This window comes from Hippoglossus hippoglossus, chromosome 9 (genome assembly GCF_009819705.1).
Source record: "Hippoglossus hippoglossus isolate fHipHip1 chromosome 9, fHipHip1.pri, whole genome shotgun sequence".
NCBI classification, from domain to species: Eukaryota; Metazoa; Chordata; class Actinopteri; order Pleuronectiformes; family Pleuronectidae; genus Hippoglossus; species Hippoglossus hippoglossus.
The window spans coordinates 6,754,374-6,781,675 of NC_047159.1; the positions used below are offsets into that span (position 1 = coordinate 6,754,374).

The following is a 27,302-nucleotide window of genomic DNA, read 5'->3' on the forward strand; positions in this document are numbered from 1 at the left end:
ACACACACACACACACACACACACGTACACGCAGAGGAATGAGAACAATGCGTGGATCACCTCGGATGTTTTATGCTCAGATTCACGGTTTTCAAAGTGTTTTCATCATGGTCAGTCTCTGCTGTTTCTCCAGAAGACGAGTTCAGGCTCTGATGTCCGACAAGTGTGTTTGTGTAACTGCTGCAGGCGTACACCTCTGAGATGTTTGCAGAATGTAACGTGGATCTAAGTAGGACATGAGGGTCTGTATTTCTTTTGCTTTCTCGCTGTCCTCTCTGTAGCTGTCACTGCAAAGCATCTGTTACAGTGGGCGAGCAGAGATTGGGTGGTTCAACAGTCCCTTTGCTTTATTGCTCGCTATCTTAAAAAGAAAATGCAACGGTCTTGTCTTTTTCAGACACCTGATAGAACTGCCAGACTCAGCTGCACCTAGAAAAGTTGTCTCTCGAGTTCTGTCTCGTCCAATCAGCTCTTTTGATCGGCCTCTAATGAGCCCCCAGAGGGAACCATTTAGAAACACGTATCAGCTGATAACGATCAGTGGCCGATGGATTGCTGCACCCTGAGCATGAGGAGGTCGATATTGTGTCAGGTTGGGTTTGTGCTGTGAGCTGTCTCACCGCTGGCCTGTGACTTCAGTGATCCTGAGGATCATCACTCTACCGGAGTAAACTGCAGAGAGAACTATTAATTAGACTCAAGGCCGTGATGAATTCTTGACAAGAGTTTTCTGTGAGCTTGTAATGGCCGTCAGGACTTTTCTGAAGGATTACCACTGTGAGTTGCTGCTTGACACCCTGACTTAGTGCTGCAGTGCAGCCCCCAAGCGAGAGAAAATAGTGTGTGTGTGTGTGTGTGTGTGTGTGTGTGTGTGTGTGTGTGTGTGTGTGTGTGTGTGTGTGTGTGTGTGTGTGTGTGTGTGTGTGTGTGTGTGTGTGTGTGTGTGTGTGTGTGTGTGTGTGTGTGTGGGGAGCCTTTGAAGATCGTGTTGAGAGCGACGTGCTCTTTGCAGTCATCTGCACCGTTGTTGTCATTCTTAAACAACCCCCTTCCTGCACATGGAGCCTGACTGATCTCAACACTGTACAGAGTGTGTGTGTGTTGGGGTTCTAGGAGACAGCGCCTCCCTGCTGCGGAGCCCAGAGTCGGAGGCAGCAGGTGCAGCTGACGCAGATAGGCGTTAGGCAGGCAGGGCCAGTTGGGGGACAGAAAGGGAGAGAATGAGTGAGAGACGTTAGAGGAGGAAAAAGCCACAGGGACTCAAACAAACAGGAGAGCAGACCGCCGAACAGAACTGGACATATGACTTTATCACACGCACTGTTCTGGTCCTGGCACAGTATGTGAGAACGAAAAAGGACCTGAACTGCACCAGACATTCTCATAGCTTCAGTGGTGAGTAATGAGTGTTTTTCAAGAGTGTGGTTTAAAACTGCGAAGCTTGTGTGGAAGTGGAGCAAGAATGTTAAAGTTTGTGCTTGAGCCAATTATCTGGTGAAGTTTGAGAAACGTGTTTAAAAAATGATTCGTTCTGGCTTTTCTCAATAGAAGATGACAGATTTGTTAATTGGGTCTGTGTTCGGACCACTTTCCTCTCCATGCGTCCTGTGTCGTCGTCGGTGAGGAAGCGGCAGAAGAGACGAGGACTCTTGACTTGTGTGTTGACCGTGATGAGGCTGCAGTGACTCTCGTCCTCGCTCCTCACTGTGTCGACGAGAGCTTCTGTCCGTCACACGAAGGCTCGCTGTTCAGAGACGGCCGCGGCGGAGAGAGAGACGGTTTAGATGAAGTGTGAAGATAGTGTGCGTTGGTCTGTGTTGGAAACTGGCCGAGCTCATTCCATCATCCTGAATTCTTTGAGTTACACAATCCTCTACGAGGCTCGTCGCTGCGGAGGATTTCTCCGTCAGCTCATCACACTGTTGCTCACACTTCTTCACATGTGGATCTGTAAACCGCTGCGGAATCATATTGACCTGTCACCAACTTGCATTGTGTTTTCACCGGAGTAACGGAATGCCCTTGACATGTCTGCACGCTTTTCTCCGCGCTGTAAAACACATCCACACACCGGTACCCCTCATCTCCCCCTCCTCTGCCGTCCTCCTGCGCTGTCATTGGCCGCCTCCCCCCCGCCCGCCCGTCCTCTCTGCAAACATGCAGCCAATCAAACGTGCGCCCCGTCCCCTCCGATGTTTGTTATTGGCTGACGTGTGCTGTGAATGCGGATGCTTTCCTTTAAGAGGCAGTCTAGACTCAGCTGGATACGCTGTGTGTGTGTGTGTGTGTGTGTCTCTCTCTCTGTTGCTCTCTTGTAAGCTCTCTCTCTCTCTCTCTCTCTCTCTCTCTCTCTCTCTCTCTCTCTCTCTCTCTCTCTCTCTCTCTGTTGCTCTCTTGTAAGCTCGCTCTCTCTCTCTCTCTCCTGCAACACCACCACAACCTGCTGATTTACCACTAAGCCTCTCCTGCTCCCTCCTTTCTCTCTCCTCTCTCCTCTCTCTCCTGTCATCAGCTGTTCTCCTCCACTCGCTCCTCATAATTTTATTTCCCGTCAATCACATGCTCACTCCCCCATTTCATTCTCCATATTTTCCTTCACTTTCATTCAGCCCACCATTTCTCTCCGTTTCTGCATCCCCCCCCACGCTGACATTTTGTCTTTGACATTCTCTAATCTCCACTACTTTGCCACCTCCTGCTGATGTGCGGAGACATGAAGGTGAGTGGAGTTGATTTCCAGGCTTTAAAGCTCCTCTACTCTGCCCGTTTTGTCTTATTTTACCCACATCTCCCTCTCCTAACTCAGCACGCCGTTTGTTGGATGTGAGCCTCCCGTGTCCTTGGAGGCTCTGGCTGCAGTTGCGGATGCTTCAGGTGTAACAATTAGCCAGCGCGGGCAGGATGCTGCTGTGAGTCATTATCTGACGCTGCATGTATGTTCTACTTGTCATCCTTTCAGCAGCTACCTCGGTTGGCTGATGGGGGGGGGGGGTGAATCACTGCGTGGTGAGTGCAGCTGCGTGTCGATGCAGACAGCAGCTCGTGACACAGTGTTTTCCTGCAGCTTCGGCTGTGGTGCAGCGGCACCTCGGGCAGATTAATGAGCATTGTACGGCAACAACAGTTTGAGAATGAAGGGATTTGCACAGTTTCTGTGTCACGGCACGAAACTCCTGCAGAGGTTTGTGCTCAGATAAAGATTTTTAAACTCTTGACTGTACTTGAGGAATCAGGAGAGCAGGGGCGACATGAAGACCCAGTTCAGTCAGTTGTTTCTCCCTGGTGGGTTTTTTCTGTGTCATTGTCCTCATTGTGTGTACTTGTTACACTCATAGGAAGAAAATGTGTCTGACAGTAATAATTCTCCTCGGACACTTCCACCTTTTTCATTCAGGGTTTTTCTTTTTTTTAGCAGAGTAAACACTTTACATTTCTGCTCTCTACCAAACACACACACACACACACACACACACACACACACACACACACACACACACACACACACACACACACACACACACACACACACACACACACACACAGAGACCGCCCGGGCTGCAACGCAAGTAGCTGTCTTGTCAGCTTGGGGCAATTTAGGGGTCAGGGTTTTACTCAAGGACGCTTCTATATGTGGACAGGAGGAGCCAGGGATTGAACAGCAAATGATTGGTGGGCAACCGCCTCCTGGGCCACAGCTGCCCTAAGAGACTGATGTCTGTTTTTAATTAACAGCAGAGATATAGTAGAATTACCAAACACCCTTTTCTAATAAGGAAATCCTAAACCAAATATTTTACATTATCAGTGAAATAGCAGCCACATTATTACCTCTGCCAAGGTTATGTTTCTGCATGCATGTGTTTGTCTGTTAGTTAGCAGGATTACACAAAAACTACTGGACAGATTAAAAAGAAAGAATCTGGCACATTCAGGGGACTGTTGTGTATGAGTGTGTGAAATTAGGTGCAGCTTGATTGAATTTAGCAGGACTGTGGGGCCTTGGTGGTGGTATGTGCTCCACTGAGTGCCATTCTAGTGTCTACTGACTAGAACTTTTACTTGTAAAGCACCAAATCCCAACATGCAGCATCTCAAGGCACTTAACATAGTAACATTAAGAACTTATCTCTGATTAAATTAGATTTTCACAGCAAGAAATGTCTGAAGTTAAACATTATAATCAAAAGTAACTGCGTGTGTTTCAGTGTGTTCCCAGTGCATGATGCTAGTTGAAGCATTGCTGTATATACTCGGTACATAAACTCCTCTTGGTAATCTCCTCGTCGTCAAAAATGATATTAAAGTGTGAACAACAGCGATCACCTCAGACGATGGTCTCAGGTTCAGCACCTTGGACAGCGGCCGTCACTCTGTGCAGACTGATCCACCTGAGGAGGAAACAGGATGTTACACACTGATCCATGTACATGTACAGTCAGAGTAACAAACATTCAAACATACAGCTTTTTAAATTCCTCTGTGGTCTTTGTTTTAGTTTACAACCAAAACGTAAATTATAGTTACTTCTGTGTGGTATTTAATACTTTCTATATACTTCTCTAACTAACTTTAAATCAATCCAGTCCTATACTGTCCCGTCCCCTTGACACTTTCTTCTATGGTCAAATAACCTTGGCTTGCAAATTAAATTCCGCGTTACTGTTTCATCTCCTCATTTATTTGTCCAGATTCCAGTGGTCCATACAACAGCTTTATAACCACTCACTACATTCTCACCCGTGTTGCACAGTAAACGATGACTGCCGGCGAATGTGCATTATGGTTCTGTCGCCTCTGCTAATTCTCTTGGGAGCGTTGAATCTACTCTGTTCTATTCTTTGAAGCTAAAGCACATTGAGATGTAAGACATGTAAAGTGAAAAGATGACCTTCAGACAGGTTGTATGAAATGTATTTTTAAATTCAGTTTACAATAAATTTTATGAATACTTTATGATTTGCTGAGGGACTAAACTCTTGACAGTTTCAAGGTCTGGATGAATCTTTCATTGGAGCTGAGTAAACAGCTGAACAACTTGAAGTTGAACTCTAAATCAAGGAGGAAAGATGTTTAACCCATGAATCTGTGGCCTGTAATCTGACGTTCTTGCGTATTTGGCTATACAGTAAATATATAATTCGATGCATAAAGACAGGTCAGGGTTGTTAATTTACCCGTGAAGGACGTGAGGTCTCCTTGTATCTATACTTGGCAGTCTGGGTAATGTCCATTCGTTTGTGCTCTGGGGAAAAGAAAATGCTGTCTCTTCATTCTTGGGGAAGGTTCTGTTACTTGCATCATGAGGTGTAGTTGTGTATCATGACTGAGCAGAAGTCGATACAGACGTTTGTACTGTTTTCTGTGAATATCAAATCTGTAGTTTGCATATTTTTCCATGAGTTTGCATCAGGTTTCATGCAAAATGATATTCTCTCACGTCTCATCCCAATTTATGCACCATAGTTGCTGAATTACTTCAACATTGACCCGGAATAAAAAGCAGATCTAGATTGTCGTGTGAATTTTCTCTTAACTATTATATTTAGCTTTTACAGGCCGTTGGCGGCACACATCAGAGTTTTAAGCTCCGTCATTGGATAATTCTTACTGAAATAGCTCCTCCCACATTAGGTCTCATACATCTCTCTGATTCATGCCTCTCTCTGATTCATGCCTCCAGCAGTGATTTTGATATTGCATGTCATTGTGTATTGTGCCTACTCCATCTTATGAGCCTGAGAAAGCTATTAAAGCTGAATGACATTTATTTATCATTGTTTTGAACATTCATCTCAGTAAACTAAAATAGTTTTTATGTGCACAATTAGTGACGATATGTGAACTAGTGACGATGTGTTACAGTGGGACATGGTCTTTAAAATGAACCGTGTGTCAGCTGCAGCTGTCATGTTGAGTTTCCCTCTTTAGAAAGTTGTGGACCTGATTAAAAAAGGCCTGACACACGTGAGCACGTACACACTGGAGTCGCTCGCTCTCGTCTCCCCCCCCCACACTCTGACACACAGTAGAAGGAAGCACAAACCTCTCTCTCCGGTGACGTGTTCGACCGCTGCACAGACCGTTCACCAGATTGGTGGACGGCCATGTTTGACTGTGTGTTTGTGGTGTTCCACAGGTTAATCATGTCCACAGTGTCTTGTTCAGAGCCTGCTACTGTCTTGTTGTTTTCAGCAGAGGGGTGGTGCTTAAGTGGCCGTCTCCTGGAGTTAAATATCAATAGGTAATAGTCTATTTAACCTGAAGTCAGCTTCTTTAATCGACCTTTCTTTCTCTCTGCTGTTGCCTGAAGCTGTGGCTGGATGTTCTCATTTGCCTCAGGCCAGGTGTCATCACATGACTCCACTTCCTGTATCCGTCGTTTCAAATTAAAAACACTCTGCAGAGTCGTGTTATTGCGACTTGTCATCGCACAGCGACGATAAAACAACTGAAGTTGAAACTGTACACGACATTAAACGTATGAGGAAACTTGACAATGATAATATCATAACCAGGATTGTTCATTGATGTTTTGTCATGAATTATTAACTTGGTTGACCTGTTTCATAGTAATTATCTTGACTTGACTTCAGTTTATCGTCTTTTCATCCAAAAAGTCTCAAACTTCCGTGCAAGACTGAATCATTAAGTCCTGGGGGACAGATCCTTCACCTTGATCATTCACTCTGATCTCTTTCTGGAGGGGAGCAGGTGAAAAGAGAGTTTCTCCTCAGGGATCCATGAAGTATCACATCAATTATACTTAGTATTTTAGACATGTGACATCCTCTGGGCTCACTTTCCTTCCAGATTACAGATAAGCTGGTCTGTGATCTTTTGGGTTGGAGGCAACGGTTTTGTAAGGAAGCAAACATTTTAGATTGTCTCTTTAAAAACTTTTTTAAAAAACCATTAATGATGCTCTGATTGTACTAATTGAGTTATCTGGTCGTGGTTTATGAAGCGATAGATTATAATCATATTTAATGTGAGCTTGGCGGTTCAAGAGAGGATAAAAGGATGGCAGGACGTGACCTCAGCTGTTCCAGATGGAGCTTTTGGATGGGAGGAGGGAGCCATAACAGGCCGCAGGCTATTTAGAAAGGAGTCGCCTGCCCCCACACGACGAGGAGCACACAGTCAGTTCATGCCGAGAGAATGTACTAGTCTGGTCTTCCAGCTGTTTACTTCTAACGCTCCCCGTTAACAACTGGCTTCACCATACATGGAGATGTGCTGCCATTAACTATGAAACGACTTTGATTATGTGGCATAGACTGAAGAAATAGAGGAGAAAGAACCCAGACAGAGTTATTAGTGGTGTAGAGGTTTGTCAGGAACGTCAGTGTTGGTGGCATAGTGTCACTGTTGTCATGTAAATAAGTTGTGTGGATCTCTACAGGGACGAGGAAGCTGTTTGTCTGATGTCGAAGTGGATCTGATGTGATCAACTTTCCACTAGATGTCATTGAATCGACAAAAACGTTGAACATATGTTTAGAAACGTCTGTTAGAACCTCTGATAGCAAAGATTTTCCCATTTTTGCTGCTGTAGCATCACAAGAGCTGGTTCATCCAATCCCCTGCCAAGGATTTTTCAGTTTGTTTGTTTCCAAAGAAGTCGGCCCAGATGTTCCATTACGTCGCTCTGCCCTCGAACAGCCTTCACCATTGGTTTATCCATCCAAGACTCTACCTCTGCACCCTAAGCACATTCTCATAGAACTAGAGTTACGTCCAGTAACTACTTTTGCGACACAAACCATCTGACACCTCATGATGTTAAGATTGATTAACTGAGAATGTCACTCATCCAGATTCTAGTTTGATCCATCGTTATTGTCTCTGAAATGAATTCTTCTGTGTCACATGACCGTGACCTCAAGATGCTTCACATTTGCATAACGCACGCCCATCTGCTAGTCTGACGTGACCCCTAGTAATAGACGGGTGTAGTGAGGGCTGAGGCCGACATTTTCTGCATGTGCCGGAAATGGTCAACCAATCACAACAGAGTGAGTCAGCTGGCCAATGAGGCAGACTGGGCTTTATCAGGAGAGGGGGGGGGGGGGGTCTTAAAGAGACTGAAGCTAAAACCAAGTGTTTCAGACAGAGGCTGAAAAGAGGAGCTTCAGCAATGGACAGTCTGAGGGAAGTGATGTGATTTCTAAACATTACAGCATGTTAACCTGTGTACGTAACAACCCAAATTAAAACTATGAACCTGAATATGAGCATTAGAAATATGTTTCATTTAAAATTGTATAAAGGGAGGAGAATACAGAGAAGGGGAATTTCCCCTTTATATCATCAGTTTACTTTGTTCACCCCCAGAAGTGCAGTTTAGTGAACTGCAGCCACAGTAACTGCTGATCTTCCTACTGCATTGCAGTCGAGACTTTGTGCACTGATTTTTTTTTTTTTTTTTTTTTTTACTGCAGTAAAGCTTTTGATTTTGTTTGAACTTCTTCTCAAATGTTACAAAACTGGTGTGAACCTTTGACTGTCACCCAGTGAGCACTGGAGCTCTCATGCTGTGGCTGAAAGAGCAAAGCTGAGAAGGGCAACTGCAACTTTCACCAGGTTGTCAGTTCAACTATCTCTTGCTTGGAGATCTTTGTTGGATCAGCTTGATGAAACCACATGAAGCTGCAGTTTGGTGATGTAAGAGTTTTCCATCCCTGATCATTCTGTTTATCACTTTTAGCATCGTAGGGTTTGACATGAAGTGGTTGAGGTAGTTAAGTAGATAATAAAATTAAGGTTTCAGCCCAAACCTGTGAAGTAAATGCAGGTTTTAATGTCAGCTGTCCTGTCCTGCAGGGATAATGTGTTAGCAGCCTCCTCTGATGTTGGGAGTGTTGCTCGTATCTCGCTCTGGATACTGTGGTCTTTTTTTAGTCCCAGCGCTGACAGCAAACCATCTGCACTGTCTGATTTGATTTCTTCAAAGAGCAAACTGTGATTTCCTATTGCGACTATGTGAGACGTCTGCAGCTCTCCCCCCTGCTGTGCTCTCCCGGTTCCATCGAAGCCAGTTCTGCCTCGTCGTCATCATCCATCCTGAACCCTTTTTTCTGTCTTTTGCTCTCATAAGCTCTTCCCCCCCCCTTTCTCTCCCTCTCAGTCCCTCCCCTGCTCTGTTTTGTATTTTTCTGAGGAAGTCTCAGAGAGGTGTTGTCAGATGGCAGCCACTGCTGAAAAAGACTAACCATGGCTTATGACACTAATCTGTTTCTGTGTCTCCTCATCTCGTTTCTCTCTCAGGTGAAGGAACGTGCGGACAGGCTGTCTCACACTAAGCTATGGAATGCCCCCTGCACCCACCATCACTAGTCTCCAATCTTTGGACTGAGCTCCAAACGCTCAGTTAGCGGCTGTGCTTCTCCCCTCGAACTCTTTACAACCAGGGGACGAAGAAAAGGAGCGGGCTTTCCAAGTCCTCCGCTAAAAACGCACAGAGCACTTTCTTTTTTAGAATATCTCAGCTATCTCTTTTTCTCCGCTTGGATTTTTTCTGCTGAAATCACATCAAGATGGAGATGGATTCATACTTGTGGATGGTGATCCTCGGCTTCATCATTGCCTTCGTCCTGGCCTTTTCGGTGGGCGCCAATGATGTCGCTAATTCGTTCGGCACGGCGGTGGGGTCCGGTGTGGTCACGCTGAAGCAAGCCTGCATCCTGGCGTCCATCTTTGAGACCCTGGGCTCGATGCTGCTGGGAGCCAAGGTGGGCGAGACGATTCGGAAGGGCATCATAGACGTGAGCCTGTACAACGACACGGTGCCGGTGCTCATGGCAGGGGAGGTCAGCGCCATGGTCGGTAAGTCGCTTATAGATCCAGTGAGTTGCCTTCTGTAAATGTCTTTTCGTATCTGTATGAAGCTGTAAGGATCATTACATTTTCTAAAGGCTAAAAGGTATTAAATTGACGGATATAAGCGGTCAAAGAAGTTTCACATTCAGTGTCAGAAAAAGGGAATCACAGCTGAAAAACTGACGGAGTAATCTGATAATGAAAATAATTGTCAGCTGAAGCTCTAAAAATAAAAGCTAAACCTCACCGCTGTGCAGTGTGTTCGCAGGGTGACATTGCTCCAGGATGACCTGCTGCTGATGCTGTTGGATAAATAAGTTACATGAGCTCATGCGCTGACCCTCGATAGAACCAGGATGACGTTTCAACTACTTCTCAATGAACTATTTGCTCCATGAAGAAGTTAGAAAATAGTGAAAATTACTTTCACAGTTTCCCAAAGTCCAAGGTGACATCAACCCTCAAATATAAAAATTTATACTGATATTCAAAAAGGAAAAAGAGAGATTCTTAATATATGAAAGGCTGAAAACCAAGATTTCACTTCAACTTGATAAATTAATTATCTGCTCGACACATTTGAAAGGAAAACCGTGTGTTCCTCTCACAGTCCTTCAGAATGGCTCTGAGATGGTGTGTGCAGCTGTGATCAGAGTCCATGCTGCTGTAACTCTGCAGGACTGTATGTCCATAGGTCTGTAAACAGAGAGGAGACATCACTCAGCTTATGTAAAACCAAAACTATTGAATTTTGTTCTCCAGCTGACAAAAGTACATAATAAGATCTGCTCTTGTTTTTCAAAACCACTTTTTAACTTGATATATGTGAGAAATGGTATCAAATGAATTAGCAAAATTTGAAAAGTGTTTAAATCTATTTGCAGATTTTTTGGTAACGGAGCAGCTTTTCCTGAGCAGCACTGGATGTGCCTTCATATTAAAACACATTTACAGAGAAGCACAAGCAGCGATTGTTGAGTATCAGTAGTAGCTTTACACATAAGCTTTAGATTACCTCAGTAAGTGAATGACGCTGAACAAAAAACAACAATGGGGCTCCTGTTGAGACAAAGCCATGTTAATGGCAGAGAGTGCTGGGAAACAGCGATGAATAGGGCGATATTATGCACGGGGGGATTCCCGCGTCGCTGAAGGATCACGTGCAGCCGCCGACACAAGTGAATGTTGGGGAAACACTGAACAGTTTATCTTGATCCCAAACAAGATTGTTTTTTTCACTGCCATATTGTTCATACAGATTTTTTTATTTGATAACAGCAGCAAAATCCTTCAGGACCTGCTGGAAGAAATGAAAGTTTATCAAACACAATAGAAAACAATACTGTCTGTGTGGAATTGAGGATCGAACGAGACACTGAGGACTTATTCACATAATGGACTCTGTTCACAAAGAATAACAAAAATACATTTACTGTTCGGAAAAGCTTGTGTTCACAGACCCGTTGGAATTTTGTTTTGACAAATACATTTATAAATCTTGATAAAAGAACCTGTTGTTATCATCTGTCCTCACATTATGTTTTGCAGCAGCTTCTCATTGCATCTGAAACTATACTTAGATTCTTAGTCCCTCATGTTTGAATTCTTGCGATTACTACTTAGATTCAGGTTAATATCATTTGTCACTACAGGCTACAGCATGGCAGTGAAATGCAGTACTCGTACAAAAAGATTGAGATATAAAATAATATAAAGACTTCTTAAACATAAAAGCCGACATTTTCAGATGACTCAAAAACTGATAGCGTCTGTTTTTACAAAGTAAACTCAGATTACAAATTTTCCTCATCAAATGCTGCTCAGACTTTCACTTAAAATGTCTCACTCATGTTTTTAAAAACTCTTTGATTCCGTGAGTAGAAGCACAAACACAAAACTACTACTTAACATAACTGAGCACAGAAATGAGTAAACGATTCACGTGGTATTGTTTTTCTCTTTTACAGCTTGAACCTCCTTTTAATCCAATGAGTCAGAGAATGGTGTGAGATCAGTGTGTGTGTCTGTGTTTTGATCTCAGGGTCAGCGGTCTGGCAGCTAATCGCCTCCTTCCTCAGACTGCCCATCTCTGGGACTCACTGCATTGTTGGCGCCACCATCGGCTTCTCCATGGTGGCCATCGGCACTAGGGGCGTACAGTGGATGCAGCTCGTCAAGATCGGTAATGAATGCGGCTTGTTTGAGACCAGTTTGTGTGTATTTATACTGTTTGTCTGCTCATTTAAATCCATGGTATACACATACAGTGCACTGTTTGTACATAACATTACTATTACTGGTGTAGCTGCCACTTTCCCATTGAAACCAGACTAAATAACAACACACTGAGGTATTTCCACCACAGCTACAGATTAGTTTTGACTCCAGAAAAGTTTCTAAACTCTGAAGCACAAACAGTCATCATCAGAGTCTGTAAGATGACTCCCGGGACCATTTTACGACCCAAGTGGTCATTTCTAAATGAAGCAGAGGTTACAGTTTTTCCCCTGTTAGGAGACTCAATAGACCAGCATGCAATGCAGCTGGGAAACGCATCTTAAAGTACCTGTGAAGTAGAAGAGGAAGCCATCACTTCTTCTCAGGCTTAGAGAGTAACTCCTGCTATCGCCACTGTCGCAGCTGAATCTAAAACTCTGTACGTTTTCTAGAGGATTTGAAACTTTGAAATGCATTGTGGGAAGTGTAGGAAACTACGGATTGACACGATTGAAGTACAGAAGATGAAGAGTCCTGTAAAACTTGGGAATGAAAAATATGTACTCAAGCATTATGACTGATAACTGTATTTTTGTATTTATCTATTCTCTCCTTCCTCCCTTCAGTGTCGTCATGGTTCATCTCCCCCCTGCTCTCTGGGCTCATGTCTGGACTCCTCTTCCTGCTCATCAGACACTTCATCCTCAGCAAGGTGGGCCCGCCCCCCCCCCCCCCGCTGTGCAGTATCGCTCACTCACCAGCACGCACACTAACCTCCTAAAAGTTTCAGGCTTTAAACTCTGAGCACCGAGATACTCATTTCCTGCATATACAGTAGAGTTTAAATCTCAGTATTAAGACACAGACGTACATGTGCACACACACACAAGCTCGTCCAGAGAACTCTGCACAGATAATATCCTGTGGGTTTGGCAATACCTGCAGATCTGTTGTTGCATAACCGGTGATTCCGACGGAGGAGGAAGAGAAAAGTACCGAGGATCGTCCTGAGGTCACGACTGCAGGTTTATGTTTGAGTGACTCACAGGCCGGGTTGTTATTTAGACTGCAGCCGCTGCTTCACTGGGTCAAACTCCCCATGAGTTCATCTCTGTCTCCGCAGGTTATCTGCTTCAGATAAGACAGAACACAACTTGATCTTGGTCATGTTGCATCAAGCTCCTTGTCATAGTAAAAGCACACATTGTGTAAGAAGTTGTTGTTGGTTTGATTTCCACGCATGTGAACTGACCTGAATTAAACTTCTAACCTCAATAGTGAATTCCAGATGTTTTATCGTTACACCGGTTCTACCGGTGTAACGATAAAAAGTATTATCGTGTGGGAAACGTTTGCAGGGAAACTCTGTCGTATCCAAAATAAAGTAGTTAAGTAATATAAGGCCGAGCAATAACAATATTAATACAATAAATATAGAGTAATACAGTTAAACGTGTTCAGAAAATAAATACACAATTGTAAAATAAGAAAACTCATTAGAAGGACTTTGTAAGAACAAATGAATCTGTGATAAACAGTGTATGTACGTGTTTTGAATGTTTCTACAGTTTGTTGAATTGGTATTGAATCTTATGGCCTGAGGGTAAAATCTATTTCTCAGTCTGGTTGTGTGACTTTAAATTGTGTTTTTATTAGTAATCTATACGTGTATGTGTGTGTTTATGTATTCCTGTTGGTGTGAAGCGTATTTTTAGCTCCTTTATCATCACATCAGCGACTGCATTAAAAATCCATTTGTGTGTGTTCCCTGCAGGAAGACTCTGTCCCCAACGGCCTGCGAGCGCTGCCTCTCTTCTACGCCACAACCATTGGGATCAACACGTTTTCCATCATGTATACCGGAGCGCCGTGTAAGTGGCGGGCGGTAGTCGCTCCTAAGAGACATTACTCTGACACCAATGTATGATCAAATTATCATCTCGGTCTCACTGATATTGCCAATATGGGTGGCTCGCACACAACATTCCTTCCGAGGGTGTGACGAGAGTATAAGTAGATTTTTAACATTTCAAAACTACATGCCAGATATGTTGCATGTGTAAGTTATGTTCTTATACCAATGTGTGTTCATTAATTACAGTGCTCGGGTTGGAGATGCTGCCGGTGTGGTCCATCTTTCTCATAACTTTAGCCGGGTCGTTGGTGTGTGCAGCTATCGTCTGGTTTATCGTGTGTCCTTGGATGAGGAGGAAAATAGCAAGTAGGTATCTGTTAGTGTGTGTGTGTGTGTGTCTGTCTCCAGTCTTTCTCACGCCATCTGAAAGCACAGCACTCTGACCCAGGACGAACAACAGAGCTTCAGCCTCTGCTTGCACACTCTGTGCTCTGACACCAAACATCGGATGCCAACGGATGTGTTTTCTCTTTGGCCTTTGCCAAAGCCACCAAGAGAAACCCTGTGAACTCCAGTTGCTCTGCTGAGACACTTGAATTTTTTGGGGCATGTTGCTCCTTGACCGGATCCGAGGGGTTAAGATGATAGCCTGTGGTGGGGAAAGCTCTCAGATCCAGGTTAGGAATCGCTTCTCTAATGGGAAAAGGAGCCGGCAGCAAAGCAGACGACCGGGCAGAGCACATGACACATTAAATTAAACAGTGGAAAGAGCAGTAGGTGGAACATCTGAGAGAATGGAGGACATAGGCAAGGCAGCCGCTCTGTCAAGCAGGAGAAATAAGAACAAGAAGAGTTTGCCTGAGTGTTTTACACGAATATGAAAATAAAAATAAGGGTTAAATTTGAGTTTTTACTTTTTTTATATAAAACTTTAACTAAATAAAGTAGCGCTGTAATTGAAGTGATAATATCCATGATGAGGCTTAAAATAGATTTCTTTCCTCGGGCGTTTCCTTCACACGACTGATGCCGACTCGACCTGTTGCTCAACGTGTCGTGACCGTGAATGTCTGCGAGGATTAGAAGTGACATTATCGCTCCCGAACTGCTTCCATCAAAATGAAACGGGCAGTGACTGGAGTTTGTTAGTGGGTTTATACTGACGGCTGTTCAGAGGAGTCGGGGCGGGGGGGGGGGGCATCGAGTCTGTAGGCGCTGGGATTAGTTTGGATCAGCTGATGTTTACATACTGGTTTTTATGGAATGCTCGCTGCAGAGTTTTCGGGAAATTCTTGGTATTAGTTCAGAGAAAACAACAAAGTTTCAAAACAGACAAAATAATATTCTATTGATTCACTTTTTAAATATTTGTCCTTCAGTTATTAACTCTCATAATTTGAATTTGACTGTCATTCTGAAAATGATCCCTCGGACATATTAGAACATGAGAGATTGTCGTGTTGTGGAGGTTTAGTGTAAATATAGTTATTTTCTTTTCCTCATAGTTTGTATACAAGGCTCTGTAAACACTGTAAGAATTGTAAAGAGGATTTCATTTTGTTTTCTGGACATGCTCTCGGAACTAAACCCCCCGTCACTCCATCTCCTCCAGGTCGTCTAAAGAAGGAGCAGGCTCTTTCCAGGATTTCAGACGAGAGCCTGGACAAGATACCAGAGGAGGAGGAGGAGAGTCCCGTCTTCAAGGAGCTTCCGGGAGCCAAGGGAACCGATGAGGCCGTGTTGCCGCTCACCGGCGGCAGTGATCGAGGGACCCGCAACTCCAGTGGAGAGCTCACCAACCTGGCTAATGGAGGCACCGTCCTGCCAAATGGCAGGGCGTATGGTATTTGAGATGAATCAATAAATCAAAAAATCTACTCAAAACAAAACCAGTGACTGTGAGTAAAACTGTGGTCAGGCTATTAAGAAGAAACACAAAATAGGTCTCAAGAAAACTTTATAATTAATGGTGATTAAAAAGTCACCTTCGGCAGGGTGGCTTGTTTCTGGTGGTTTATTTTTATATGCTATCAATCAGTTAGTTCTCTGACTTGACAAGAAAAGTCAATTACAAGTAGAATGTCACTCAGTACAGTGGAGCCTGTGAAAGGCCCAACAGTTATGAAACCACATTTAAATTCACTGGATCTGAATTTTTATTTGGATCTGCACCAAATTGCACAGACTCATAAATATCAGCTCAATAAAATATGCCACATTTTTATTTCTCCATCAAGATCCATGAATTGTTCTCTGGGAAATTAGGGAAATTGTTGAAACACGCAATAAAAATTTTCCAGACCAATGTGCACATCCGTCTTCCATCACTTAACATTCACGAAGAGCCAAAATGCACCAGAGCTACTTGCATACATTAGTCCATAACTGTATTTCATGTTTTAAAATCCATTTTCTCTGTTAGAACAAGAAATTGAACTCGGAGATCTGTAGAAATAACCTCTTGTTCTTCATGTTTCAAATAATTTTTTTTTTTTTTACATGCCTCCTTTTTAAGGAGCAGCACTGTTACTGCACTGTGTTGCTATTGGTTACACGCTTCCATTATCCTAAAACCCACTGTTTTCCATATCCTCTCCCTCAGGTCGGACCCACTCGATGACCAACGGCTGCCTCAAGTCGCCCATCTCTAACGGCAGCTTCAGCTTCGATGGCCACATGCGCAGCGATGGCCAGGTGTACCACACGGTGCACAAAGACTCTGGTCTCTACAAAGACCTGCTTCACAAAATCCACCTGGGCCGCATGGACGACAGCGACCGCTCGGGCACCAACGCCGGGCCACCTGACAACAATTACCGCCTGCTGCGCCGCAACAACAGCTACACCTGCTACACAGCGGCCATATGCGGCATGCCCGTCCAGCCGCTCATACGCACAGAGTCGCGTGACGACAGTGAAAAGCTGGTAGGCGAGGGGGGCGGCAGGAGCAACAGCGTGTCCTACACCAAGAAGAGGATACGCTACGACAGCTACTCGTCGTACTGCAACGCCGTAGCCGAGGCTGAGATCGAGGCCGAGGAGGGCGGGGTGGAGATGAAGCTGGCCACGGAGCTGGAGGGGGTGGAGGAGGAAGGGGCCCCAGCTCCAATACCTCTGGACGATTTGGCCGAGGAGGATCATGAGGAGAAGGACAAACCTGAGGTGTTCCAGCTTTTCCACTTCCTGCAGATCCTCACCGCCTGCTTCGGGTCCTTCGCCCACGGAGGCAACGATGTCAGGTGCTGCCCCCTGCTGCTTACATGACAGATAGCAATGTATATGGCCACTGTACTGGTTAAAGTATATTTCGTTAATACCTGTTAAAGCTTGTTTCCATAAAATACAGAGAAATCGGCTTTACTGTTCTGCTTTAACGTCATTTATTCTCAGTGAAGCAAAGATACCCGAGTACAGTCGTAATCTATTTTCTCACATTGCAGTAATGCCATCGGGCCCCTGGTGGCGCTGTGGATGATCTACGACCAGGGCGGCGTGATGCAGGATGCTGCCACTCCCATCTGGCTGCTGTTGTACGGTGGCGTCGGCATCTGCGCCGGGCTGTGGGTGTGGGGCCGCCGCGTCATCCAGACAATGGGGAAGGACCTGACTCCCATCACCCCCTCAAGGTGAGAACGCCACCATGTGGGAGAGTGGGTGGAAGGGTGTGTGTGTGTGTGTGTGTGTGTGTGTGGGTGTGGGTGTGTTGGAAAGAGTATCTGTGGCAGAGGTGAACTTTCCAACATGTTCAGTTTGACTCGCTCCAAAAGAGTCTGGACTCGCTGACACACGAGTCCGTCCTGGGCTGCAGCTTCCCCGGTGAGTACTTACGTGCACCCAGCCGTGTTAGAATGCACACACACACTTTATATAAGGCTGTTAAACGTCATTGAACGGGCAATTGCCATTCAACACACTCAGGCGTTCCCACTATGCTCACAGTAAAGGGCCTAAACCATAGGCAGCACGATAGATTTTGGAGTGACAGCTCTGTTGCCTGGAGTGCTTTGTATTCACAGGTACAGTGAACTTGTCTGACTAATCAAGGACATTTGTCTGGAGTTTAACTACTTTCTACTTCCCAAACACAGCTGCTGCTGCTGCTGCTGCTGCAGGCTAAAAGCATTATTACCACACCAACAACCTGCAAGTACAATCATGTATTTGCATTTTAGTCAGTGTTGGTTGTGTCTGCAGAGGAATATATGGTTAATTCTAATTATGTTAATATTTTATATATATTTATCGGGTATTTTTTCTTCCTCAAGATGTATAGATAATGTATTGATAAATAATCATATCATCAATACACCATTGCGTGAACTTTAAACTTATATAATTCTTTACTGCTCTTGGAACACGTTCAGGAATCTGTAGCAGCGGTATGTGCCGTGCCTCTTTGCATTGGCAGTGAAACAGAAATAGTACACACTCTATTTTCCTCATGCCCTTTGACTTATTACATAACAATCATGAATAAATTAGTAGTCTGGTTTGGACCATAACACATAAGGCCCCAGGGCTCAATTCATCCCACGACCTGAGCAATGAACATCACGCATCCTTAGCCACTTACTGCCTCTCCTCCATCCTTTTAATCAATATCTCTCTCTCTCTCTCTCTCTCTCTCTCTCTCTCTCTCTCTCTCTCTCTCTCTCTGTCTCTCTCTCCTCTCTCACTGTCCTCTTGTCTTCCCACGCAGTAGCTGAAGGGGGTGTGTGTGTGTGCGTGTGTGTACTTCAGGGATGTTTGTCTGTATCATGTCAGCTCAAGGAGGCCGGGCTCTGTTGTGCCTGTAGGTCATTGTGCGGTGAATGTTTGTGTGCGAGCATGTTTGCATGTTAAAGTCTAATTTGCTCCAGAAAATATTTTGAGTCTGTGTAGTAGTTTTTGTTGCCTCTGACGGACCTTCTCCAGTATAAACACTGACCTTGTCAGGACCAGTGACCTCATGGGGACCAAAGCCAAAACCAATGGTCCTTATGAGGGAGAAAATCATTTCTGAGGTTCTGGTTAAGGTTAGGGATAAAGTTGTGGTTAGTCGGAAGTCAATGCAAAGCTGTGTGTGTGTGTGTGTGTGTGTTTGTGTGTTTGTGTGTGTGAGAGACAGGGGCATCACGCAGGGTTACAGAAAGTCGTTTGGCGTTCTGGATCAAGAGAAGTACAGTTGGAGGGCGAGGGAGGGATGGGTGAAGCCACAGTGAGGATCCTGGCCTCTTGTCTCCGACCACAAGCTGTAACACCAGGCTGCACTTTTCTGTTCCAGTCTGCTCTCCTCCTTTTTTAAAATATATTCCTTCCTACTCTCTCCTGTAAATCTCTATTTTTGTGGTTAACCCTCCTCTTCTTCATTCTTTCCTGTTTTTCTCTCCCTACTACATCTTTTTGTCTCTTTTTTCTGTAAAGGCGTCTCACCTCTAAATCTTTCCTTACACACTTTATTACTTTTCCCCTCTTTCTTCATTTCTCCTCTTTTTTTTGTCCCTCCTCCGCTTTTCATTCTTAATTTATCTCTTTCCAACACCAGCTTAGTTGTTTTTTGCCAGGACTCAAAGACAAATTAGTTCTGCTTCACTGTTCTAAAGGCTCCTCTGGTGTCTGTTTCAATGCAGCACGCTGACAAAGAAGTTTGTACTTGTGTGTGTGTGTGTGTGTGTGTGTGTGTGTGTGTGTGTGTGTGTGTGTGTGTGTGTGTGTGTGTGTGTGTGTGTGTGTGTGTGTGTGTGTGTGTGTGTGTGTCTTTCTATAGTTATGGGGGCCAATTTTGTTTAAATACCATCATTCAAATTCAAGTGGTTGTTTGAGAATTGGGTTTAGTTTAGGCATTTAGTTTTGATGGTTAAGGGAGGTGCTTGGGAAGGCTTTGTGTCAATGAGTGTCCTCACAACTATAGAGAGACTGTGTGTAAATGTGTGTGTCTGCTAAATGGTAAATGGACTGCATTTATATAGTGCTTTTACATCACAGATTCATACACCACTTGCTATTACTAGTGCACCACCAACCTTTTGATTAGAGGACAACCTGCCGGCGCTATCAAGACAAAAATGTTCAAATCAATCGATAATTGTCACGATAAATGTCACATTATATATTTATTTCAAGTTTAAAGACTCACCCAAGGTCAAATTCATCATTTTGCATTAAAGCATTCAGCATAGATAGATGGAGATGGCTCGTTTTACTTTATCCCAAACTGGGGACATTCCAGACACATTACACACTATTCAAAATCTCTAAATATATAAAAAGTAGATAAAAGATCAAATAAAAAGAATGCACATAATATTATCCAATCACTGACTAGGAGTTGATTGGAGAGAGGAATGGAGAATGAGCTTAAACAACGCTCCCCCTCAACAACCAGAACGCCCCCCCCCCCCTCTGCTGTCTGAAACATGTCTCTACTCACACGCGTCCAGGTTATAATCTCGATCCGATCAAGTCAACATCGCTGTGAAAGACGTTGTCCCTTGCTGTTGGCGAGCGCCTCATTGGGGACTGGAGTGACATGTTGCTGATTATCTCACTTTGGCCGATCAGACCTCAGTTGATGTCTGTTCCCAGGACCTCTCCTGACGGTTGTTATTTATTTGGTGTGTAACTGCAAAGAAGGAAGTGCTCGCTCATGAATCGCTTTCCCTTTTTTTTTTGCTTTCTCATTCATCTGGTTTCTCTTCATTTATCTGGGCGGGGGGGGGGGGTTCTCTTCCACAGCGCCCACTGGTCTGTGTGAGAATAATGTTCTGCAAACGGGACAAAGTGTCTCCAAGTCAGAACCCGTGAAAACGGAAACACGCATCACAACCTGTCTATGAAACTGTGTGTGTGTGTGTGTGTGTGTGTGTGTGTGTGTTTTCGTGTTTTCTCAGGGTGAGACAATGTGTGATAGCCATGTTTTATCCAGTGTGTGTTTAAGTATACTTTAAAGATCTGTTTAATCCTGCTGCTGTGCTGATGCTGCAGTGTTCACCGTGCCGCCAGCAGCACGTTCCCTGACATTACAATGAAGAATGTTTCTTTGCCCCCCCCCCCCCCCCCCCCCCCCCTCCTCTCCTCCTCCACAGTGGATTCACTATTGAACTGGCTTCCGCACTCACAGTCGTGTTCGCTTCCAATATCGGAATCCCTGTCAGTACCACACACTGCAAGGTATGACTGAGTGGACCTCCGGGGCCGGTCTCTCACTTTTCCCCCCCCACAGGTGTCTCCAGGGGACAGGGAGCTCACGCTGCTTCCCAGGGCTGCAGGGCCGCAATCACACACAACCAATTCTATTAGAAAAATAATGAAATCAGGTTTTCAGTCAGATTATGGCTGTGGATTATTTATATTCACATTATTATAAAAGGTTGAAAGCCGATCTGCGTTCATTCCTTTTTTTCCACCCTGATAAGATTCATGAGAAACAACAAATTCCATTTTATTGTGGCAGAAAGAAACATTTTGGCCATAATTTCTGTCAGTTACGATGACACTGTACTAACATAAATACTGAGATCTGGAAACATGGTGACATTTCTGCATTAACATCCACACAGAACAACAGTGGTTTTCTCCAACTGTTTGCACGGCGTCAGTTTGATTTCCTAACTAACATTTCTATAAATGGTGTTATTGGACCAGAGGACAGGAGCAAGGTGCATGGAGTTACCTTTTAGTTTTTTACTGTGTGCTCGAAGCAGTAAAACCTTACAAGCAGTAGAAACTGGCTTTGTTTTGGCCCCAGGTTTTTCCTCTCGGGCAACATGCATCTTGTCGGTAGTCACTGCAGGAGATGGTCGGGGCTGTTTGCCACCGAAGAGGAAGATGTGCAGGCACGACTGAGCAATGAAAATACAAAACGAACACAAAAAGAAATCTACAATTTTATTTACAGATGATTTATTACCCTCTCTGTTTACATGTATCTAACACTATCTTTAAAGTATCAGGTGACAATCAAGGAAAGAAACTAAAAGGAATTATAACTGAGATTAGTACATTAATGATAATAATTATATAATAATAATAGATTTGATTTGTAAAGAGCTTTTAACAATCATCAAAGACACTTTACACGACTGCAAAATAACAAAGTAGATAAAAAAAATGACTATAAATATAAGATACACTTCATAATCAAACATTAAAAGCTGTTCTCAACTGTGGAGAAATGTATTTGTTTGAAGAACGTCCCTGTGCGGTGTCACTATGTTTCCAGACCTTGGCAGTTATCTTGTATAATATTATTATTATTATTATAAGACCTTAATTGTCATAAACAAAACTTCTCCTTTAAATCCCTGCATCTGACAATCACACCAATCCACCATCGGTCTTTTTACTGCATTGAAACAATCAGAACGGTGTCCGGCCGTCTGCCCCCCCCCCCACCGGCAGCAGTGTGCAGCCCCTCTCCCCTGATTCTTTACAGGAACATCAGCATCCAGGCTGGAAGACGTAGTGGACCCCTCCAGCTCCGACCCTGCCCCCCCCTCCCCCTCCACATCAACATGGTGTCTCATCCTCTTTTTCTTTTCCCCCAACTCTCTTTCATGTTGCCCCCTCTCACCACTGGCATGGTTTGGTATGTGGGTTCTCCACCCTCCTGTCCTCGCCTGCAAGCAGACCCCCAAACCCCCCCCGACCCACCTCCCTCCTCCCCCCCGCGACCCCAGCCCCCCCGTCTCACTTGTATTCCACTTTTATTTACCTCTCCCTCTCCATCTTTCTTTCTGTGTCTCTCCACTCATCTGTCTTCACAGCGGATTTTGCATTGAAGTAATGAGTGCGCTAACAGTGCTTGTTGCATCAAATGTGGGCATCCCAATAAGCTCCACCCACTGCAAGGTATTGGAGTCATTGGTAGTGAAGCTCCACCTCATCGCTTCACCTGTAGCTGTCAATCGCCACAGCCAATCACAACTCCTGCAGTTGACGTTTTGACCTCTCGTGCAGTTTTCCTCCAGCGGCCAAATCTCCCACGTGTCCTCATGAAGGAAGATGTTTAATTTTAAAGAAAAACAATAAGGAATTAATATGCAAGCTAATGAACTATATCGAAGCTATTGAACTTTATTTTTTTTAAAGTCGAGAATTTATCATCCTGAGACGCTTTATCTGATATTTATTTATTTCCATTTTTTTCTTGTTGCCTAATCTACTTTATATTTTTGTTAATTAAATGAATCCCCTCATATTTGTCAGATTTTTCTTTAAATAGGTCGAACTTGACTTTGTGTCCCAGCAACATTAGAAAAGATGTTTTAAGAAATATTTGTGGGAAAATATCAAACTATTCCTATAATTCTACAGCCTCCAATTTTACGTTCACACTAGTAGCTTGTATTGTGACGATGGAGGGCAGTGTTTAATTTAAAAGATAAAATGTAAGTTATATTTGATGTATTAGTTAAAATATTAAAAGTAACATAACTATCACAAGATTATTAATATTTAGATCAGTGTCTCTGCTAATGGGGAAACTGCACAAGACTCAAAACTGGTATTTAATTACTGATGATCAATTCATCTAAACATCACCATCGCCATCCATATATTTATTTCATTCCTCACCAATTTCCCTAAAACCTCTGATGATCACCTGCCTCTGCCCAAATGCTAAATCTACTGATTAGAGGTGTACTGTTTAGTCGTGTTGGTGATTTGATCGATCTAATGATTGTGGAGGTCGCACAGACGTTGTTGGAGGAAAAAAAACGAAATCCGTATTTTATAGATGTTACTGAACTTGAAATTGAAATGTTAAGAGTGATGCTGAATCCAACAACATCTGTGAACGACTCCCAGACGGCTGTGAGAGAGTGTGCGATTGTGTGTGAGAAGCAGCGGGCATCCATTCAGTTTGGTCTCAGTTCAGTCGTTGCACATTGACCTTTTTCCTTTATGGATTTTTTATTATTTTTTTGTTACTTCTGCGGAGGTTAAACTGAATTGATGCCCGGGCCCGACGTGCGCGGCGCTGTGGTGTGATCGTGTACAGTGACTCATTGTTTCAAAAGCTCTGCAGGCGCTCGGCAGCACAAAACACCGAGGTCACAAGAGTTTAGGATTTGTTGCTGCATAGCTGAAATACTACGAATGGTTGTAAACAAACATCATGGCCACGAAATCTCAATCTTCTCCCACACAAAGTCTGCTTGAAGAATAACGTTGATTTATCCAAACGAAGGAGACATTTGGTATTTAATTTTCAGCCAATTTGGAAAAAATCTCCTCCTGTATTTGTGTGATCTTTAGTAAAACTGGCCCAACCACCACAAACATGACGTGTCGACCTGACCTGTAGCTGGGAGTGTGACAGGAGGCGCGTCATGTCTCCGTGGTCGTATAAGAGCAGACAAACAGTTTGATTCCCGCCCACCTGCAATGTCAACAGAGCTGAAACCAGTCGCTGCACATTCCACTCCACCACAATGAAGAGTCTGAAATGTGTGTCTGAAATTCTCCAGAATTAATTATCATTCATTGGTGTTTTTGATTTGTATGAAGGTGAGTGAACAATGCATTATAGTGGAAGTCTGAAATTTGCAGATATATTTGAATTATCAAATAGAAATTGCGAAATTAGCTTTTTTGGACTTAAGCCTAATGAAGAGGGAAATATTTGACTTGTGTTACACCTGCCAGTCTCAGACTTCCACACAAATTAAATGTTGGTAACTTTAATAATCTGCTTGCTCTGACTAACACAAACATTTTGACCTGAGCTGGTTTTGAAGAGCTGAAGGCTGCGTACAGGCTTTTCTGTTCAGATGCTAAATTTGTGTGTTATCACCGTTCGTTCAACTATGATCAGCGGCGGAATGTACTTTGTACTGCAACCGTGTTACTATCCAGTACTGCACTTAGATATTTCATCTCTTTTAGTAAAGTGTTATTTAGTTGGTTTGCATAAATTCTTTTGATTTGATCATTTCTATAGATGAGACCTCACCATACTGATCACCTGTAAATAAATCAGTCATCCAATAACACAGTGGTCTTGGGGGGGGGCAGACCCTCCTGGTGTTGCATAGAGCCACTGCACGTTGGTCCATGGATGATCAGGGGAAAATACGGCATGAAAATATATTCAATTGATATGATTTATACTGGGAAAATGAACACATAATAGTTTTCTGATGCCATCGTGACAAACTCTTTAACTAAACTTGAACCTGGATCGATTTTAAGTCGCTTCTCCTGTCGTTTTTTAATGATTGATTTAAAAAAACTAAACATTTATGCGTCTAAAGGAGAGAGAGTATGTCAAAAAAGTACTAAACTTAAAAATATATATATATTTTCTGTGTTATAATGCTTTGAAAAAAGTATTTTAGTGGATTTTCTGAAAAAAACATCTAAACACAAAATGACCATTCGCTCTTAAATGCTCCATCATAAGGAAAACCTGGACAAACCTTCAGCTCCTCAGTATCTTTACCATTTAAACATTCCTGCTGCTGATTGTTCTTCTCTCCTCTGGCTCCGGCCTCCAGGTGGGATCGGTCGTGGCCGTGGGTTGGATCCGCTCCAAGAAGGCGGTGGACTGGCGCCTCTTCAGGAACATCTTCCTGGCGTGGTTCGTCACGGTGCCGGTGGCCGGCCTGTTCAGCGCCGCCGTCATGGCCCTGTTCGTCTACGGAATCCTGCCCTTCGTCTGAGGGCGCACGGCTGGGAGGGATAACACAGGAGGAAAGAATCAGAGAGAGAGAGGGAGACTAAAAATCATAGCTGGAGTGTCGGGGGTACAGAGAAAAGAGGAAGGAAGCGGAGAGGGCGAGAGGGTGACGACGAGGAGAAGGAAGAGAGAGGGAGGGAGGGAGCTGCAGAGGTTCACACATGGACTTGGTTGTACTGTGGATGTGAGGAGGGTTGGTTCACCTGCTTCCTGGCTCCAGAGTCCAGAGATCTTTGCGACTCATTTGAGTTTCTGATCGCTTTTTATTTATTCTCTTTTCCGGGTGCAACCGTTGCGTTGACCGAACCATTCAATCTGCTGTACATAAGATTTCCAGTAACTTTTAACAGGAATTATTACAGGAATTATAGTTACTGGGGAAACGGTGTCCCTTTCTGTCTCTTTCTTTAAAAAACCTAGACTGCAAACGACTAAAAATGATCAAAACCAGCTAATCCTGCACAACTCAACTGACAAACATGCCTGCAGTGAAACTATATTCCCCCCCCCCCCTCGAGGTAGCTTAGGCAGTCAAGTGCTTACTATTCCAAAATGCCAGGAAAAAAAATCTGTACATATTGTTGTTATTGGATGGAGTGTGATTTATTGTATTGCAGCTTGCTTTAAAATTCAAAAAAATGAAATGAAAAGATGTGCGTGGTCAACCAACCCATCCGTCATCTCACTGTTAACACGCTCGCCAGGTACAACTGGGGCCAAACGGAAAAGGACGCCTCAAAGAGGAGGGGGGTGGTGGGACTGTCGCTCTGCTTTCTTATTTTCCACGATACCATAGAAACCTGATTTGCTAAAGAGTTGATTTTTTTTTTTTGGGGGTCAAAAGCTCCTGTATGTTTTTAGAGATGGATCTCGTATTTTTTAATGATGTATTATACTGTAATTTGTACTGTAAATACTGTCCTTGAAAGAGTTTTGGGGGCGGAATTGGGGATCATGGTTTGTATTTAATGTCGTAGGGTGGGGGTTTGGGGGCTTTGCACCTCTTCATGATGTCATATTCAAGAGTATGTTTCATCCCAGACACGCACAGTAGAGTACACACACACTCATGAACACACACGTGACAGGCTGCTGTTTTTTTCTTCCCGTGGTTGGCGGAAGTACGTTTCCTGAATGGGAAAACGGTATTTAAATGAATCAACCGAATCCGTCCTCAAAGTGGAGAAATGCCGTTTGCGTTTGATTTGATCTCATCGGTTAATTCATCAGTACTGACAGAAAGTTCTTTAAAAAAGCCCTTGAGAAAATGTGTAGCTGGGTTTCAGAGGGCGGTCGCTCTGTTGCAGCAGCACCAAGCCAAAGCAAGCTGCGTTGTCGCCAATTTAAAGTAGAATAATTTAAAGGTCTAAGTGCAGCAGAAGCCAAAATATTGAAATATAAAAAATGAGGCAAATATCAACTGAAATGTTCACATATCTGCATCTGTTTGCCTTTTTATTTTCATACATTATCAGTTACTGGAGTCATTTCCCTCACGTTGAAGGCTCCCTGCCAAGATCTGTCCGTCGTGTCCGTTTCCCCCCGAACCTCAGATCTGAGGTGCGTCCGTCAAGATGCCTCCAGAAGTTAAAGCCTTGCTGTGTCTTATCAAACACACACAAATAAGGCAAACTGTTGTTAGGTTATGTCTCAGCCAGTTAGACAGAGGTGGAGGAAAATGGGATTCAACCCCAGCCACACCTGTAGCTCCTCAAAATGGGCCGGTGCTGTGTTTTTGAAGCGTAGACG

The 27,302-nt window shown here is 43.9% G+C and overlaps 1 protein-coding gene across 9 annotated transcripts in view; it reads left to right on the forward strand.

Annotated features, from left to right (window-relative positions):
• slc20a2 (solute carrier family 20 member 2) overlaps window positions 1–26,808 on the forward strand; it is a 42,855-nt gene extending 16,047 nt beyond the window's left edge. For 3 of the 9 annotated variants that reach the window (XM_034596765.1, XM_034596768.1, XM_034596770.1), the window contains exons 2-11: window positions 9,268–9,825; window positions 11,861–12,001; window positions 12,663–12,748; window positions 13,811–13,907; window positions 14,138–14,257; window positions 15,504–15,734; window positions 16,494–17,130; window positions 17,332–17,517; window positions 20,956–21,040; window positions 25,372–26,808. In XM_034596765.1, coding sequence (XP_034452656.1) covers window positions 9,537–9,825; window positions 11,861–12,001; window positions 12,663–12,748; window positions 13,811–13,907; window positions 14,138–14,257; window positions 15,504–15,734; window positions 16,494–17,130; window positions 17,332–17,517; window positions 20,956–21,040; window positions 25,372–25,536 — 2,037 coding nt within the window. In that variant the 5' untranslated portion in view covers window positions 9,268–9,536 and the 3' untranslated portion in view covers window positions 25,537–26,808. Of the gene's footprint in view, window positions 1–1,214; window positions 1,396–2,409; window positions 2,720–3,044; window positions 3,182–9,267; window positions 9,826–11,860; window positions 12,002–12,662; window positions 12,749–13,810; window positions 13,908–14,137; window positions 14,258–15,503; window positions 15,735–16,493; window positions 17,131–17,331; window positions 17,522–20,955; window positions 21,041–22,635; window positions 22,721–25,371 lie in introns of those variants that run through there. The other 6 variants (XR_004615068.1, XM_034596769.1, XM_034596767.1 and 3 more) reach the window with 6 other exon arrangements.
• Window positions 26,809–27,302: the final 494 nt, after the last annotated feature.